The sequence below is a fragment of the Paroedura picta genome, chromosome 6, assembly GCF_049243985.1.
Source record: "Paroedura picta isolate Pp20150507F chromosome 6, Ppicta_v3.0, whole genome shotgun sequence".
Lineage (NCBI taxonomy): Eukaryota > Metazoa > Chordata > Lepidosauria > Squamata > Gekkonidae > Paroedura > Paroedura picta.
Window position 1 is genome coordinate 110,221,675 of NC_135374.1, and position 12,803 is coordinate 110,234,477.

Here is a 12,803-nt window from a genome sequence, read left to right on the forward strand (position 1 = left end):
GATTCATTGATTTTCTCCCAGCTTAGAGAGGCAAGAGGAGTAGGGAGTTCAGTCTTTCTCAACCTGTTTTAGGCCCAATGAATGCAGAATGAAACACTGGACCTTACCTGAAGGTTTTTTTCTCTTCAGTGGGCCAAAGTCATCCAGCTAGTTAATGTCATGCCTCTGCTTGCTCAGGTAGGGCAAATTGAAAGCAAATTTTTGCCCGTTCTCCTTGAGTGACCATTGAGTGACTTCCCCAGTATTGTCCAAGTCCTGCTGCATGGTTATGGTCACTTGCATCCATCAGAATAGCTTCTCTGTGTGAACATCCCACATCCCCTTCAGCAAACGTTCTCGCTTGGGTGGGAAGTGGATGACTTTGCCCCACTGAAGAGAAGAAACCTTCAGGCAAGGTCCAATGTTTCATTATCCTTCAGTGGGGCTGAACTCATCCAGGTGGTTAGCTGTACCCAAGCTCACACCAGGATAGAGTTCTGTCATTCCTGTTATACCTGTTGTAATCCTCTGCTCCTGAGTGGAGCTTCAGCTGAGGTCCCTGGTCGATGCAGCCTAACAAAGATGGAAAATGATGACCATGTGGGCGCTTTGCATCTATCTGTCACTGGGGCCCTGGTGGAGAAGGCCATGGAAGAGGTAGCACCTCTAGTGTAATGTGCTGTGATCCTTCAAGGCACATCTTGCCCTGGGGCATATACGCCTTGATTATGCATTACTTGACCCAGAAGGCTAATGTTGCAGACAACATCTTTCTGAGGATCTAAGGACCATGTCCGATGAACAGAATGTTCGAGCACCTGAAAAAGTGCCATCCTGTAAGAGGAAAACCCCTAATGGCTTGAGGCTATCCAGTTTGTGTTGCATGTTTTCATCCAGTCATTGGGGTCTGGGACAATTAGATGGCAGGATCACCAGTTGCTCCTGGTGAAAAGAGAGTTGAAAAGCGAGTTGACCTTGGGAACTGAGCTGAGATCCATCTTCAAGGTGCCTGCATCCTTCAGACCATCACTACTATCTTCTGGAAGATAACAGCGCCAACTCCGCCATGTGCCTGGCCAAAGTGCTGGCAATCAGAACTGACACCTAGGGCAGTAACCTGAGTTCAGCCCAGCAAAGAAGTTCAAAAAGGATATGGGAGATAGCACTACAATGGCTAGTCTCTTCAGGGTTGGGAAGGACCAATCCCATTGCTGGACAGTCCTATCCCTGACGTTATTCAACATCTTTGTGTGCCCTCTTGCCCAGCTGGTCTGAGAGTTCAGACTTGTGTGCCACCAATATGCTGACAACACCTAGCTCTATCTCCTGATGAGAGGCTGGCTGAGCTCCCCCCTAGAACTTGCTAGATATCTGGAGGCTGTAGCTGACTGGCTAAAGCAGAGTTGCCTGAAGCTGAACCCTTCAAAGATGGATGTCTGGAAAGGTAGAGACCAGTGAAAGTATCTGGGCATGATATTTGATGCCTCCTTTTTCATGGAGGTTCAAAGCACTAGAGTAGCTTTGCAGGCATTCCTTCTGTGCCAGGATAAGTTACTGGTGCTCTACCTGGCCCTGGATTGTTGTTGTTAGGTGCGAAGTCATGTCCGACCCATCGCGACCCCATGGACAATGATCCTCCAAGGCCTTCCTGTCCCCTACCATTTCCCGGAGTCCATTTAAGTTTGCACCTACTGCTTCAGTTACTCCATCCAGCCACCTCATTCTGGATCACTTAGCCCTGGATCACTTGACCCTGGATCACTTAGCCACAATTATCCATGCAATGGTCGCCTCTAGACTAGACTTCTGTAACTCACTCTACATGGGGTCTTCCCTTTTCTCTGGAAGTTACAACTGGTCCAAAATGCAGCTGTCAGTTCTCACCGGAACACTGTGGAGGGCTCGCACATGTTATGTGCTCAGGCAGCTACATGGGCTTCCAATCGAGTACTGGATTAGGAAAATAAATATATATATTTATTACAAAGTGCACCAAAATTGTACTTCAAAAACAAAGGCATATTCTACCCTTGAAGTAAGAAATATTTAATTAAGAAGGCCTGAATCTATATAACATGATATCAAGTTTAATTTCTCATAATTTTTCTTTTACCCGAACTTTGGGTCTCCAACTGGCTGGCATTGGCCAGGCCCGGCCAATATACATTTGTGATGGCATCAGGACAGAAACAAACTTTACAGCATGATGAAAAGGGAGTTAACAGCAAAGTCCTGTGAGGGACAGCACCTTGAAAGTCGGATTCCAAGTTCTGAAGTAACAGCAACAGTGAGTGAAGGGTAAAAAAATCTTCACTAGGTGGAAAGACATAGCAACAGGCTACTCTGAGCACTCTAATTCACCAGCAACAGCTGAGACGGGGTTAGCATACTAGCTGTTTTGCTGGAGATTCAGTCTAGTCTGAGTCAGACCCTTAGCTGACCCTCTGCTTTGAGGAAAAACTTTAGAGGACTGAGTTTTTAACTGATAGCTAGTCCGCACTGTGTCTGGACAAGTGGGGCAGATATTTTGAAGTGGGAATTTGGACAGTGAGGTTATACTCCCAATACAAGCCAAACTGGAAGGAGAATTCTGAGGAGAGTAGAAAGATCCCTGCCAAGTTAAAAAGAGGAAATCAGGTATAAAAATTTCCTGAGGCTCATGTGGGAGAAAGTCCTTCAGACTCAGTAGTCAGAGGGATATCGGTACTTCTAGGAAGGAAGAAAGTGATGGTACTAACAGAAAGAGTGCTCCCCTTTGTAGAGCCCAGGGGAGTTTAGTGGAACTCAGTAGATAAAAGCCAAAAGAAGAAAAACAGCTGTATTTTATGACAAATATAGTAACAAAACCTCTCAGTTTAAAAGAAAGTGCAACATCTGAAAGGAAAGACTATAAACTTTCTATAAAGCCTACAACAAAGAACTTGAAACTGTAAAATAATGGATTGATTCTTATAGAAGAACAGACTGACAAAGAATGGGTTTTTATTTGATAGATAGAAGTTGCAATTAAAAAATAAAAAATAAAAATTAAAAAATAAAATCTGAACGTTTAAAAATGGTCCAGCATGTCCAACCACCCAGGCCACTGTTTACCTGTCACTTTTACTTCTCTCCTAGCTAAACTATAACACAGCAGCAAATTTGAGAGTATTAATGGGAGAAGTAAGAACAGAAGCCCTTCACAAAGACAATACTAATCTGTCAGTATTTTTATACAGCCTAATCCTGTGCTTGCTTAGAGGGAGGAATAAATTTGCTGAATCCAGTAGTGTTCACTTCTACGAAAACATGCAGAGGATCACACCCTTTGTCAGTTCTTTAATCTTGCCCATTCTCTAAGGTGCTGAAGTTGGGGTGTGTGTATTTTCCTGTATTCACAATATCAATGAGGTAGGCCAGGTTGAGTGTGTGTTTGAGTGACATTAAATTAGCTGGTGAACTTTGGCTGGCCAGACAAAGTAGGAATTTGAATTTAAGTTGCCTCAGGCCTGGCATACCAGATCAACAGGAACAGAAGTGTATATATGCTGACTAAAAGGTGATATGCATTGAGAACAAATTAAAAAGTAGCTAACAACTGAGAGTTTTAATAAATGAATAAGTGAATGAAATAGTAACAGCCCTTCACTGCTGTAAAGCACATTTTATAAGTGACACCAAGAAAAGGTGAACACTGACACTCAATCGGCATTTAATCCACTGAGAAACTGTTTATCAATTGATTCCGAAATCAATAACAGTAGAATTGTCTGAGGAAGCTACCAGATAGATGACAGAAGAGACAATCCAGGCTCCAAATTCTGTTGTCTAAAGATATGGGAGGAGGCAGTGTTTCCTACAGCTGGTCAGTTTGACGTGACCTCATACAAAGACACACACTTTGAATTAGGGTTGTATGATTAGGCAGCCGAAGCAGCCATAGCAGCCAGCACCACACCGCAGGGGGGGGGGGAGCATGGGCATGGCCGGGCCAGCTGATGCACACACGCAGGCGCAGAGCTCCGTGCCTGTGTGTGTGTGCCCCCCGTCACCTGCACCTCCCCTCCCCCACCCCGCAGCGTGGCACTGGCAGCTTCGGGCAAGAACGGCTGCTCCGGCTGCTGAATCGCACAACCCAACTTTGACTAGCAAGAGACTCCCGACCAGAACTGGGTGTGGAATAGAAGCACATTGTGCTTAGGGGAAACAGCACCAGAATCTTCATGGCTTCTGGAAACCAAAGAAAGCCCGTCAGGCTGAACTAGAAGCAGTAAAACTACTCTTTTTCTTGGGCCTCCTTACCGTCCTGCAAGTAAAATAGGCACCGAAGTAGTGTTTTAATTTAACATCACTTTTGTGAATCTTTACAAATAGAGCGTCTCTGAAGTATTTACATCCATGGGCAACAGCAGTCTGCCCTTGCTTCTCAAGCCTGTGGCAGGTGGAGGGCTCTTCTGCCATCCTAATGAATTCCAAACAGCACTTAAAGTTCATCGTGTTTAGATTCTGCAATAGAAAAGAACCCATATATTTGTTCTGTGCGTTCGAGAACACCACGAGCGACAAAGCCAAACAAAAATTGTTAATTAATACAGCTGGGATTGTTTGGGTATTTTCTTAATGTCATCCTCTCATTACCGCTAGAATCCTTATTTTAATTTGATGCCTTAATCCTCTGTCCAAGCTGGTGGCAATATTGGTGGCTTTAGAAAAAGAGACAGACAGGAATCATGCATTAGCTCACTAATTCCCAAAAATTGTAATATATTAATTCCCAAAATGGTAATATATTTTCTGGTGGTTGCTTGAATCTTGGGGATAGAACCCAGAGGGCTTGGAATGGACTGGAAATAAACAGGGTGCTTTGGGTTAGCTCCTCTATGAGCTGCCTCGCTAGCGAACAGCTTATTCCAGTTGGGTGTATACCCTCAGTGTAGCTATGAGCTTTCTTATCTGTCAGCTTGGAAATCTCTGTCTCTGGCCGCAGGCAAACAAACATTTTTTCCTTGGAAAACAAAAGTAAACTGTGTTCCTTTCACAAAACAAAGAATAGATGCTGGCTTTCTTCCTCCTCCTCCTCAGCAGAGACATTGGTTCAATTTGCTTTCTGGGTGCTGTTTCCCCAGGTTTTCTGAGAGTGTTTTTATGCTGATTTTCCCCTTGTTTTTCTCCAAAACCAGAGGTAATATAAAAGCATACAAATTCCCTCCATTTCCCCCCCTGTCCTTTTGCTGCCCCTTGAAGGTCATCCTCTCGCCACACTGTACCTTCTGCCATCCCCCCTTTATCAGTGTAAAAGTTCCATTTTCCCCTTGTTTTTAATTGTTACATTGATTTACAAGCAGCATGAGACCAGCGATATGAGACTATCGTTAGGCTCAGATAACTGAATTTAATTTTTTTTAATTTAAAAGGAGCTGTGCAAGGCTTAGTTCCCAGCTGGCATTGACTTGAAAAAGGGATTAGAGAGAAAGCAAACAACAGTGTTCCCAGTGCAGCAACAACAAAAATTCAGTACTGCATGAAACAAAGGGGGGGGAATCACCAGTATGTAATGAAATTAGCATGATATATAAAGAGAAACACTCCGATGGGAAGCCTAAAGCTCTGAAAACATATTTTCCTTTAATGCTTTAGTGAACAGAGTTTGGGGGAAGGCACCATTTGACAATCTCTGGAAGCCTGACATTAAAATGGCAGCTCAACCACATGGACCTTTTCCAAACCATTTTGTGTAATACACAGGAACAGTTCTCCACCTGAGTGAATGCGGTAAGCCCAGGATGATGGGGTGGGAGAAAACAATGGGCATAGCTTATGCCTATCCTGGCACCTGGGTCCATATATCTGCCAGCTGGGCCTGAAGTAAACCTTTGAGCTCCTAGTGCCTGGTCTACTTCACCTGCATCCAGCCAAGAAGAACTGTCATCTTCTTCTCTGTTTCGTTTGCTTCAGAGGTTGGTGCTGCCTTTTTTTTCTGGCGCTCATGTCAAATAACTTTGGCCGATTACGCATGTCAAAAAGGTTTCCTCTGCCTGATTGTGGGTGTTCTGCCTATGGAGTTTAGCTTTTGATGGTTTGTTCACCCATACAAACCACCTCAAAGCTGCCCTCATCATCAAATGATCAACAGTGTCTGCGATTTGTAAACAGGACTGCAGCAGAAGAAATATCCATCAGCACTACAAAAAGTCTATATAATGGGATTGTGAATGCTGGATACGTGCAAAGTCTGAGCAAAGGCACTGTTGGGGGATAGGGTCCTTCCTTGGTTTGGGAAAGTTGGGAAATGTACCCATGTATTCTGTCCTTGTCAGTCACTTCAGGCTGTCACTCATGTATCATTCTTGATTGACAGTTATGTCTGGTTTCTGTATTCTGTTTCCATAAAGTGTACATCTCAGTCACAAACATGTTTACTTACAAGCAAGTCCCACTGAGTTCAGTATGACTTCCAAGAAAGTCTGCATTGGGCATTAAAGCAGGGACGGCCAAACTGTGGCTCTCCAGATGTGTATGGATTACAATTCCCATGAGCCCCTGCCAGCATGAGCTGGCAGAGGCTCATGGGAATTGTAGTCCATGGACATCTGGAGAGCCACTTTGGCCACCCCTGCATTAACAGAAAACAGGAGTGGCATAGAAAAAACTAGAAAGCAAAGATGACAGCAGGTGTAAGGGGAACAAGAACAAATGTAAGAACAATCATGGCATTTCAAAGACAACTTAACACATAATACAAATACATAATACATAATACAAATATTTCCAATTTTTGTAAACAAATTATATAGTGCTGGCCTATTTCAAGGATACAAAGGAACAAGGGAGAAGTCCAATCCAGAGAAAGCCAAATATAAAGTTGCATATAAATCTAATTGAAATCAAAGGAACGAGTTAGTGATTTCTGATCTAAGCCCCACTCATGTAAGAGACTTGAATCAGGACTTCCTTTGGGTTGCATCCAGTATTATCGAATGCCAGTAAATATGTCTAGGCAAGGAAAGTGCTGGTAAATTTAATTCTAGTAAATTTAATTGTATGTTTGACCTGCCCAGTCTTGCCAGATCACAGAAGCTAAGCAGGGTTGGCCCTGGTTCATAGTTGGACGGGAGATTGCCAAGAAAGTCCGGGTCACAATGCAAAGGAAGGCAATGCTAAACCATTTCGGAACATCCCTTGCCCCGAAAACTCTTTGCGGTTGCCATAAGTCACCTGTGACGTGATGGCAAAATAAATAAACGTAAGCAAAAATATTGTTACGTGTGGATGTTACAGTTGCCTGGAGATTTATTTACTTAATTTATAACGCAGATTTTTTTCCTGAATAGAGAGCTAAAGCCTCTTATACTACTCTCCTCTCCTCCCTTTACTAAGGCTGTAATATTATGCACACTTGCTTGGAAGTAAGTCATGCTAAGCTCAGTGAGCTTGCCTTTCAAGGCAACATGTTTATGACTGAGCTGTACATTTTATGGAACTAGGGGAACTTGCACATAGCAGCATCTGTATTCCTGGTGCTTGCGGAACAAAAGTGGGAAGGCTTCTGAAATTCTGTCCCTGCTGGTGGACCTCCTGATGCCACCTGGGTTTTGGCCATTGGATGACACAGTGTTGGACTGGATAGGCCACTGGCCTGATCCAACATGGCTTCTCTTGCGTTCTTAGCTGACCATCAATGGTCCATGAGTGACAGCCTGAAGTGACTGACAGGGCTAAATTTGATGGCAATGTTTGCCAGGGCTCCAAAACCAAGGTAAGACCCAGTCCCTCAACAATGCCTTTGCTCCCAGTTCACACATGGCGCCCAAGAAGCTGTGTTTGCGTACACCGTTTCTTCCAGGTTGAGGAAGTCCTCAGAATGATTTGCCAAAGGTCTCCCCTTGTCTGGGAGCCAACACTGTTTTCTGTAGCCTGGATCGGAAACTACTCAAAACTGTTCATCCGTTATCTCCCCCATACTTCATTTCCACAAGCCTTTAAAAATGTCTCAGTGTCTCACCTTTTTGGGAGGGCCTGGTTACTTTTTCCTTTCTTTTTTTGTTTCGACTGATTAGCTGCTGTATTTCGGAATCGTATTCGGCCCATTCTGGAACTATCCTGAGAGCAGCCTCTAGTTTGGGCTCTTTAGTTTTCGGGTTGTTACACTGAAGTTATTGGTTTGAAAAACAAAACACAAGCAAAAAAACATTCAGACAAAACAACAGTAAGAAGCCTACTTAATCAAGCACAGAATTCATGAACGGTAACTTTTAACACCGTAATTAAAGAACGTGATATAATCCAGGAGATGGACTTGCTGAGAATCCAACTATATATTCAGAAACAGCATTTGCTAAAGACTTTATTGGTCGGGAAAAAGGTAGACAACCTGAAAGCAAGTAACTGCTGTTATTCTGCCTCCCACTACTCCATCCAACAAAGCCAGGTGCCATCCTCTAGCCCAAGGAGTAAGGCTACCAACTTCCAGGTAGGACCTTGAGAACTCTATTTCAATTGATTTCCAGGCAATAGAGATTAATTCCCCTGGAGAAAATGGCTGCTTTGGAGGGTAAACTCTAGGGCAGGGGTAGTCAAACTGCGGCCCTCCAGATGTCCATGGACTACAATTCCCAGGAGCCCCCTGCCAGCATTCGCTGGCAGGGGGCTCCTGGGAATTGTAGTCCATGGACATCTGGAGGGCCACAGTTTGACTACCCCTGCTCTAGGGCATTATCCCCTGATGAGGTCCCTTCCCCTCCTCAGACCCCACCCCTTCCAAATTGCCAAGTATTTCCCCACCAAGTGCTGGCAACCCTACAAGCGTGCCGACACATCAGCAAACTGCTATGCAAATGATTCCAGCAAAAAATCCACATATTAATTTTTCAGGGAACTGCATGCCATGCTTTTCAATCACAGCTCTATTAGGCAGCCTCAACATCTGGAAAGCATTCTTTTTATAAACAGAACCATCTGTCACCAGCCCCTGGGAGTCTCTCCGATCCCACCATTCATCTTTTTCAGCTGGCTCATCCCCAACTAGTGTCCTCTGTCTCTGCTGCAACTCGCAAAGATGGGCAAGAATATGAAATTTGGCAGGCATCTTCAGCAACACAAGCTAGCCCGTTAAAGCAAAGATGTAGCACACTGTGAACGGCAGCATTTTGCTCTTCCTAAATAGGAACCCACAGCTGTATCCTGCATGAACCAAGATATTTGTGTGTGTTTTAATTCATTTATATTTCAAGTTCTATACTGCCACTCCCAAATGGCTCATAGTGGTTCACAAAGGAAAATCTCCCTACAATAAAATCCCCATAAAACAATCATTAAAACCCCAGTCATAAACTTTAAAACCCCCAATTACGACCCCCACCCCCCCAGCTCAGAGACCTGATGCAAGCATCTCAGGGGAGCCATGATCTCACACAATGATGGGCTGAGATCTTCCTTGCCCTGGCCTCAACCAAAACCCAGCATTTTTGTAGAGTTCAGTAGTGGAGTACTCATATTGTACGTAGAAGAGTCCAGGTTCTATCCCCAGCTGAAGGTAACAGGCACTGAGAAAGGCTCTGCCGGAGTCTACAGGTGCTGCCAGAATACACAATACTGAGCAAGGTGGACCAATGATACCGTAAGAGTCTAGTTTTCTGTTCCAGAACACCTGAATTTTGTCTTATACTGAGTCAGGCCTCTGGTCCATCAAGGTCAGTATTGTTTACTCAGACTAGCAGCTGCTCTCCAGGGTCCCAGGTAGAGATCTTTCACATCACCTACTGCTTGATCCTTTTTAACTGGCATGGACTGAACCTGGGACCTTCTGCATGCCAAGCAGATGCTCCACTTCTGAGATACAGCCCGTCCCCTTTAAATGAAGGAAGCATCCAAAAAGTCTAACAATCAGCATCTGTCTGAGGTCAAGTAAGTCTTCATGTGGAGCATGATTTCTTTGGACTTGTTCTTTTACTCACGAGTGACTGCAACAGAGCCTGGACTTCTTGATTCCTGCCACGTTCCCCCTTTTGGAGTAGAAACGGATGGCCAAGCAACACAAATACCAAGTTCATTTTAAACAAAGCCAGCTTGGTGTACTGGATAATTGCAGCAGCTTCCAATCTGGCGAGCCGGGTTTGATTCCCTACTCTACCACATGCAGCCAGCTGGGTGACCTTGGGCTAGTCACAGTCCAGATGGCGCTGTTCTAACGGAGCAGTCCCGTCAGGGCTCTCTCAGCCCCACCGGCTTCACAGGGTGTCTGTTGCAGGAGAGGAACAGAAGGTGATTGTAATCTGCTTTGAGACTCCTTCAGGCAGTGAAAAGCTGGGTATAAAACCAAACTCTTTTTCTTTTTCATCAAAGGATATCTCTAAATCTACAAATGACCCCTTCCCCTCTAAGTGTCTCTTGCAGAAACAGGGAGCATCTCCATTTATTTAAACAATATCCCCCTGGTTCAGTTGTCCATTCCTACCAAAGACACAGGAATGGCATGGAGCCAATCAGGGTTCAAAGAGATGCTTTCCACATTATAAAAAGTCAGGCATGCAAGATCCCGATTTAGATCAGGACCATGGAACAAGGGGGTTAAATCTCTACTCAATCCCCCCCCCCCCCACACACACCTCCGCACACTATTTTCATGACCAGAAATTGCCTTGGCAAGGTTCCCCAGGGCTTGTTTCAAATCAGGTACATTGACGAGGAGGCTTAAATTGCCCCCTTTCCTCATGCAGTAGTCCTGATGCCTGGTCCCTCGCACCTTATATTCTAGGGAAAAGACTGAGAGATGCAGTCACAGAACTTCCGTATCTCATCCACCTTGAGTAAGCCCAAGACACATTTCCTGACTTTAGCACACAGGTCAGATCCTACGGGTCAGGGATGAGGCACATGCAAACTGGCTTCCCAACACTCTACTGCCTGGAGAACTTTATTCAGAGTGTGGTATTTAGATAGATTGAACACATAAATCAAAGGCCGCCCCCACCCAGTATACAGCTCAAGGCCTGAAAAACACATTTAGAATAGTGCTTGGAGCAGGAGGCGTGTCCTATGATAGAACACTGACTTACCAGATCAATGGTTTTAGCTTTTCGCTTGGATTCGTCATCACACCAAGTCTCACACCACAGCCACTCTTGAGGGAGAGACTTAATGGTCACTTGATGGATCATGTTATTGGGAAGATCCTGGAGAAGTTATAAAGGTAAGCCACAAGTTAGTACTGCGAATTGTAGTTCGGAAGTTTTATTTGTTGGGAGATAGCAAATTGGATTCTGAAATGAAGCTAAGTCACATCAAAGAAAGGATTCCTCCTTTCCACTACTGTGCTACTGATATTGCAGGACAAACAAGGAAGAGGGCCTCTTCTCCTTCCACGGGCAGGGAAACAAGAAGGTGCGGGTGAGCTGTAAGAATTGGGCCCAGCATTCCTCTATAATTTCCATTGTCTTGGATTATCTTCATCCATCCATCCATCCATCCATCCATCCATCCATCCATCCATCCATCCATCCATCCATCCATCCATCCATCCATCCATTCATTCATTCATTCATCCATCCATCCATCCATCTTTTCCTATTGCTGCACCTCTATTGGTGCAGCCATTTCAAGGTGGTTTACAATGTTGTTAAAATATACAATGTATTTGAATTCAGGAATTCCTTGCTGGAAACCTGCGATCCAAAGAAAAACAAACATCAACATAAGGGGAGGATTCATGAACTGCAGTGTAAGAGGGTGCGAAATTTGGATTTATCCTGGGCAGGCAAAATGTTGTGTAGTTTTGAATTGCTCAATTCCTTAAGAATACTAATACCCTTGCTCTTGTGCAGCAATGCAATAAGAGATGGAATAAGAGGTGCTAAGTATCTAACCCCCCCTTCCCCCATACCCACGCCCACTGCATATATGTGTAACATTCATTATTTTTTGCAGGATACCTGATCCAGGTTAGACAGGCTGTTCGGATCCTGGCTTAGTGCCTGGTATTGACCTCTGAGCCTGTCCCCAGCAGCTATCTTTCTGAATCTCTTCAGATCCACCACATATAGAGCACTAGCAAAAAATCAGAAAACAAAAAAATGAGAGAGACTTTTGTATCAACATATTTAAACATCTTTAAGAAAATGGCAAATGTAAAAATCAAGTGTTGCTCCTGTAATTTTTAGATAAAGCACGTATGGCAAATTAATACAACAGCCGCTGAGGTTCCAATGTTTTTATTTACATGCCTTTCAGAATTTCCCCTTTGATGAGATTCTGAGCAAAGAACACGGACAGAAAAACTGCACAGTACAAAACTTCCATACACAAGAAAAGGGGGAAAGATTACTCGGCTTAATTCTCCTACCTGATGTGGTATTTTCGTCTCCCAAGATGGGAAGCCCAATAGCCCGACTTCCAAAAACGGTAGCCGTCCATTTCTTTACGACTGTCACAGAATGGAGTATAGCCATAAGGAGCTCCTTTCAGGTCCAGATCTCTGAGTTCCTTCAAGTCACTTCTTACAATCTAGACATTAGGAGAAGGAAACTGAATGGTTAGAACAGAGAGAGACGGAGATCTTATGGCAAAAGGCCATCTTGGCTGCACTGCAAGAAGATATTTAAGGTTCTATTCAGCTGAAGGGGAGACATTTCATGTAACAGCTCAGTACTGTCTGGCATATACTCCTAATGAAATCCTAAAATCCCAGAGTATTAGGACTCGTATAAATATAGTGCATCCAGATTGCTGCTCGTATTCTTTTTACTACCCGAAGAAGTCTCAAAGTGGCTTCCAATCACCTTCCCTTCCTCTCCCCACAACAGACACCCTGTGAGATAAGTGAAGCTGAGAGAGCTCTGACAGAACTGAGA

General features: G+C 44.2%; 1 protein-coding gene across 2 annotated transcripts in view; it reads right to left on the reverse strand.

Moving 5' to 3' along the window:
* Positions 1–3,549: 3,549 nt before the first annotated feature.
* Positions 3,550–12,803, reverse strand: part of UGGT2 (UDP-glucose glycoprotein glucosyltransferase 2) — a 135,634-nt gene continuing 126,380 nt past the window's right edge. For both annotated transcript variants that reach the window (XM_077343895.1, XM_077343894.1), the window contains 5 exons: positions 12,296–12,456; positions 11,886–12,000; positions 11,013–11,129; positions 7,961–8,105; positions 3,550–4,464 (listed from right to left, as the gene is read on the reverse strand). In XM_077343895.1, the coding sequence (XP_077200010.1) occupies positions 4,442–4,464; positions 7,961–8,105; positions 11,013–11,129; positions 11,886–12,000; positions 12,296–12,456 (561 nt within the window). In that variant the 3' untranslated portion in view covers positions 3,550–4,441. The remainder of the gene's footprint in view (positions 4,465–7,960; positions 8,106–11,012; positions 11,130–11,885; positions 12,001–12,295; positions 12,457–12,803) is intronic.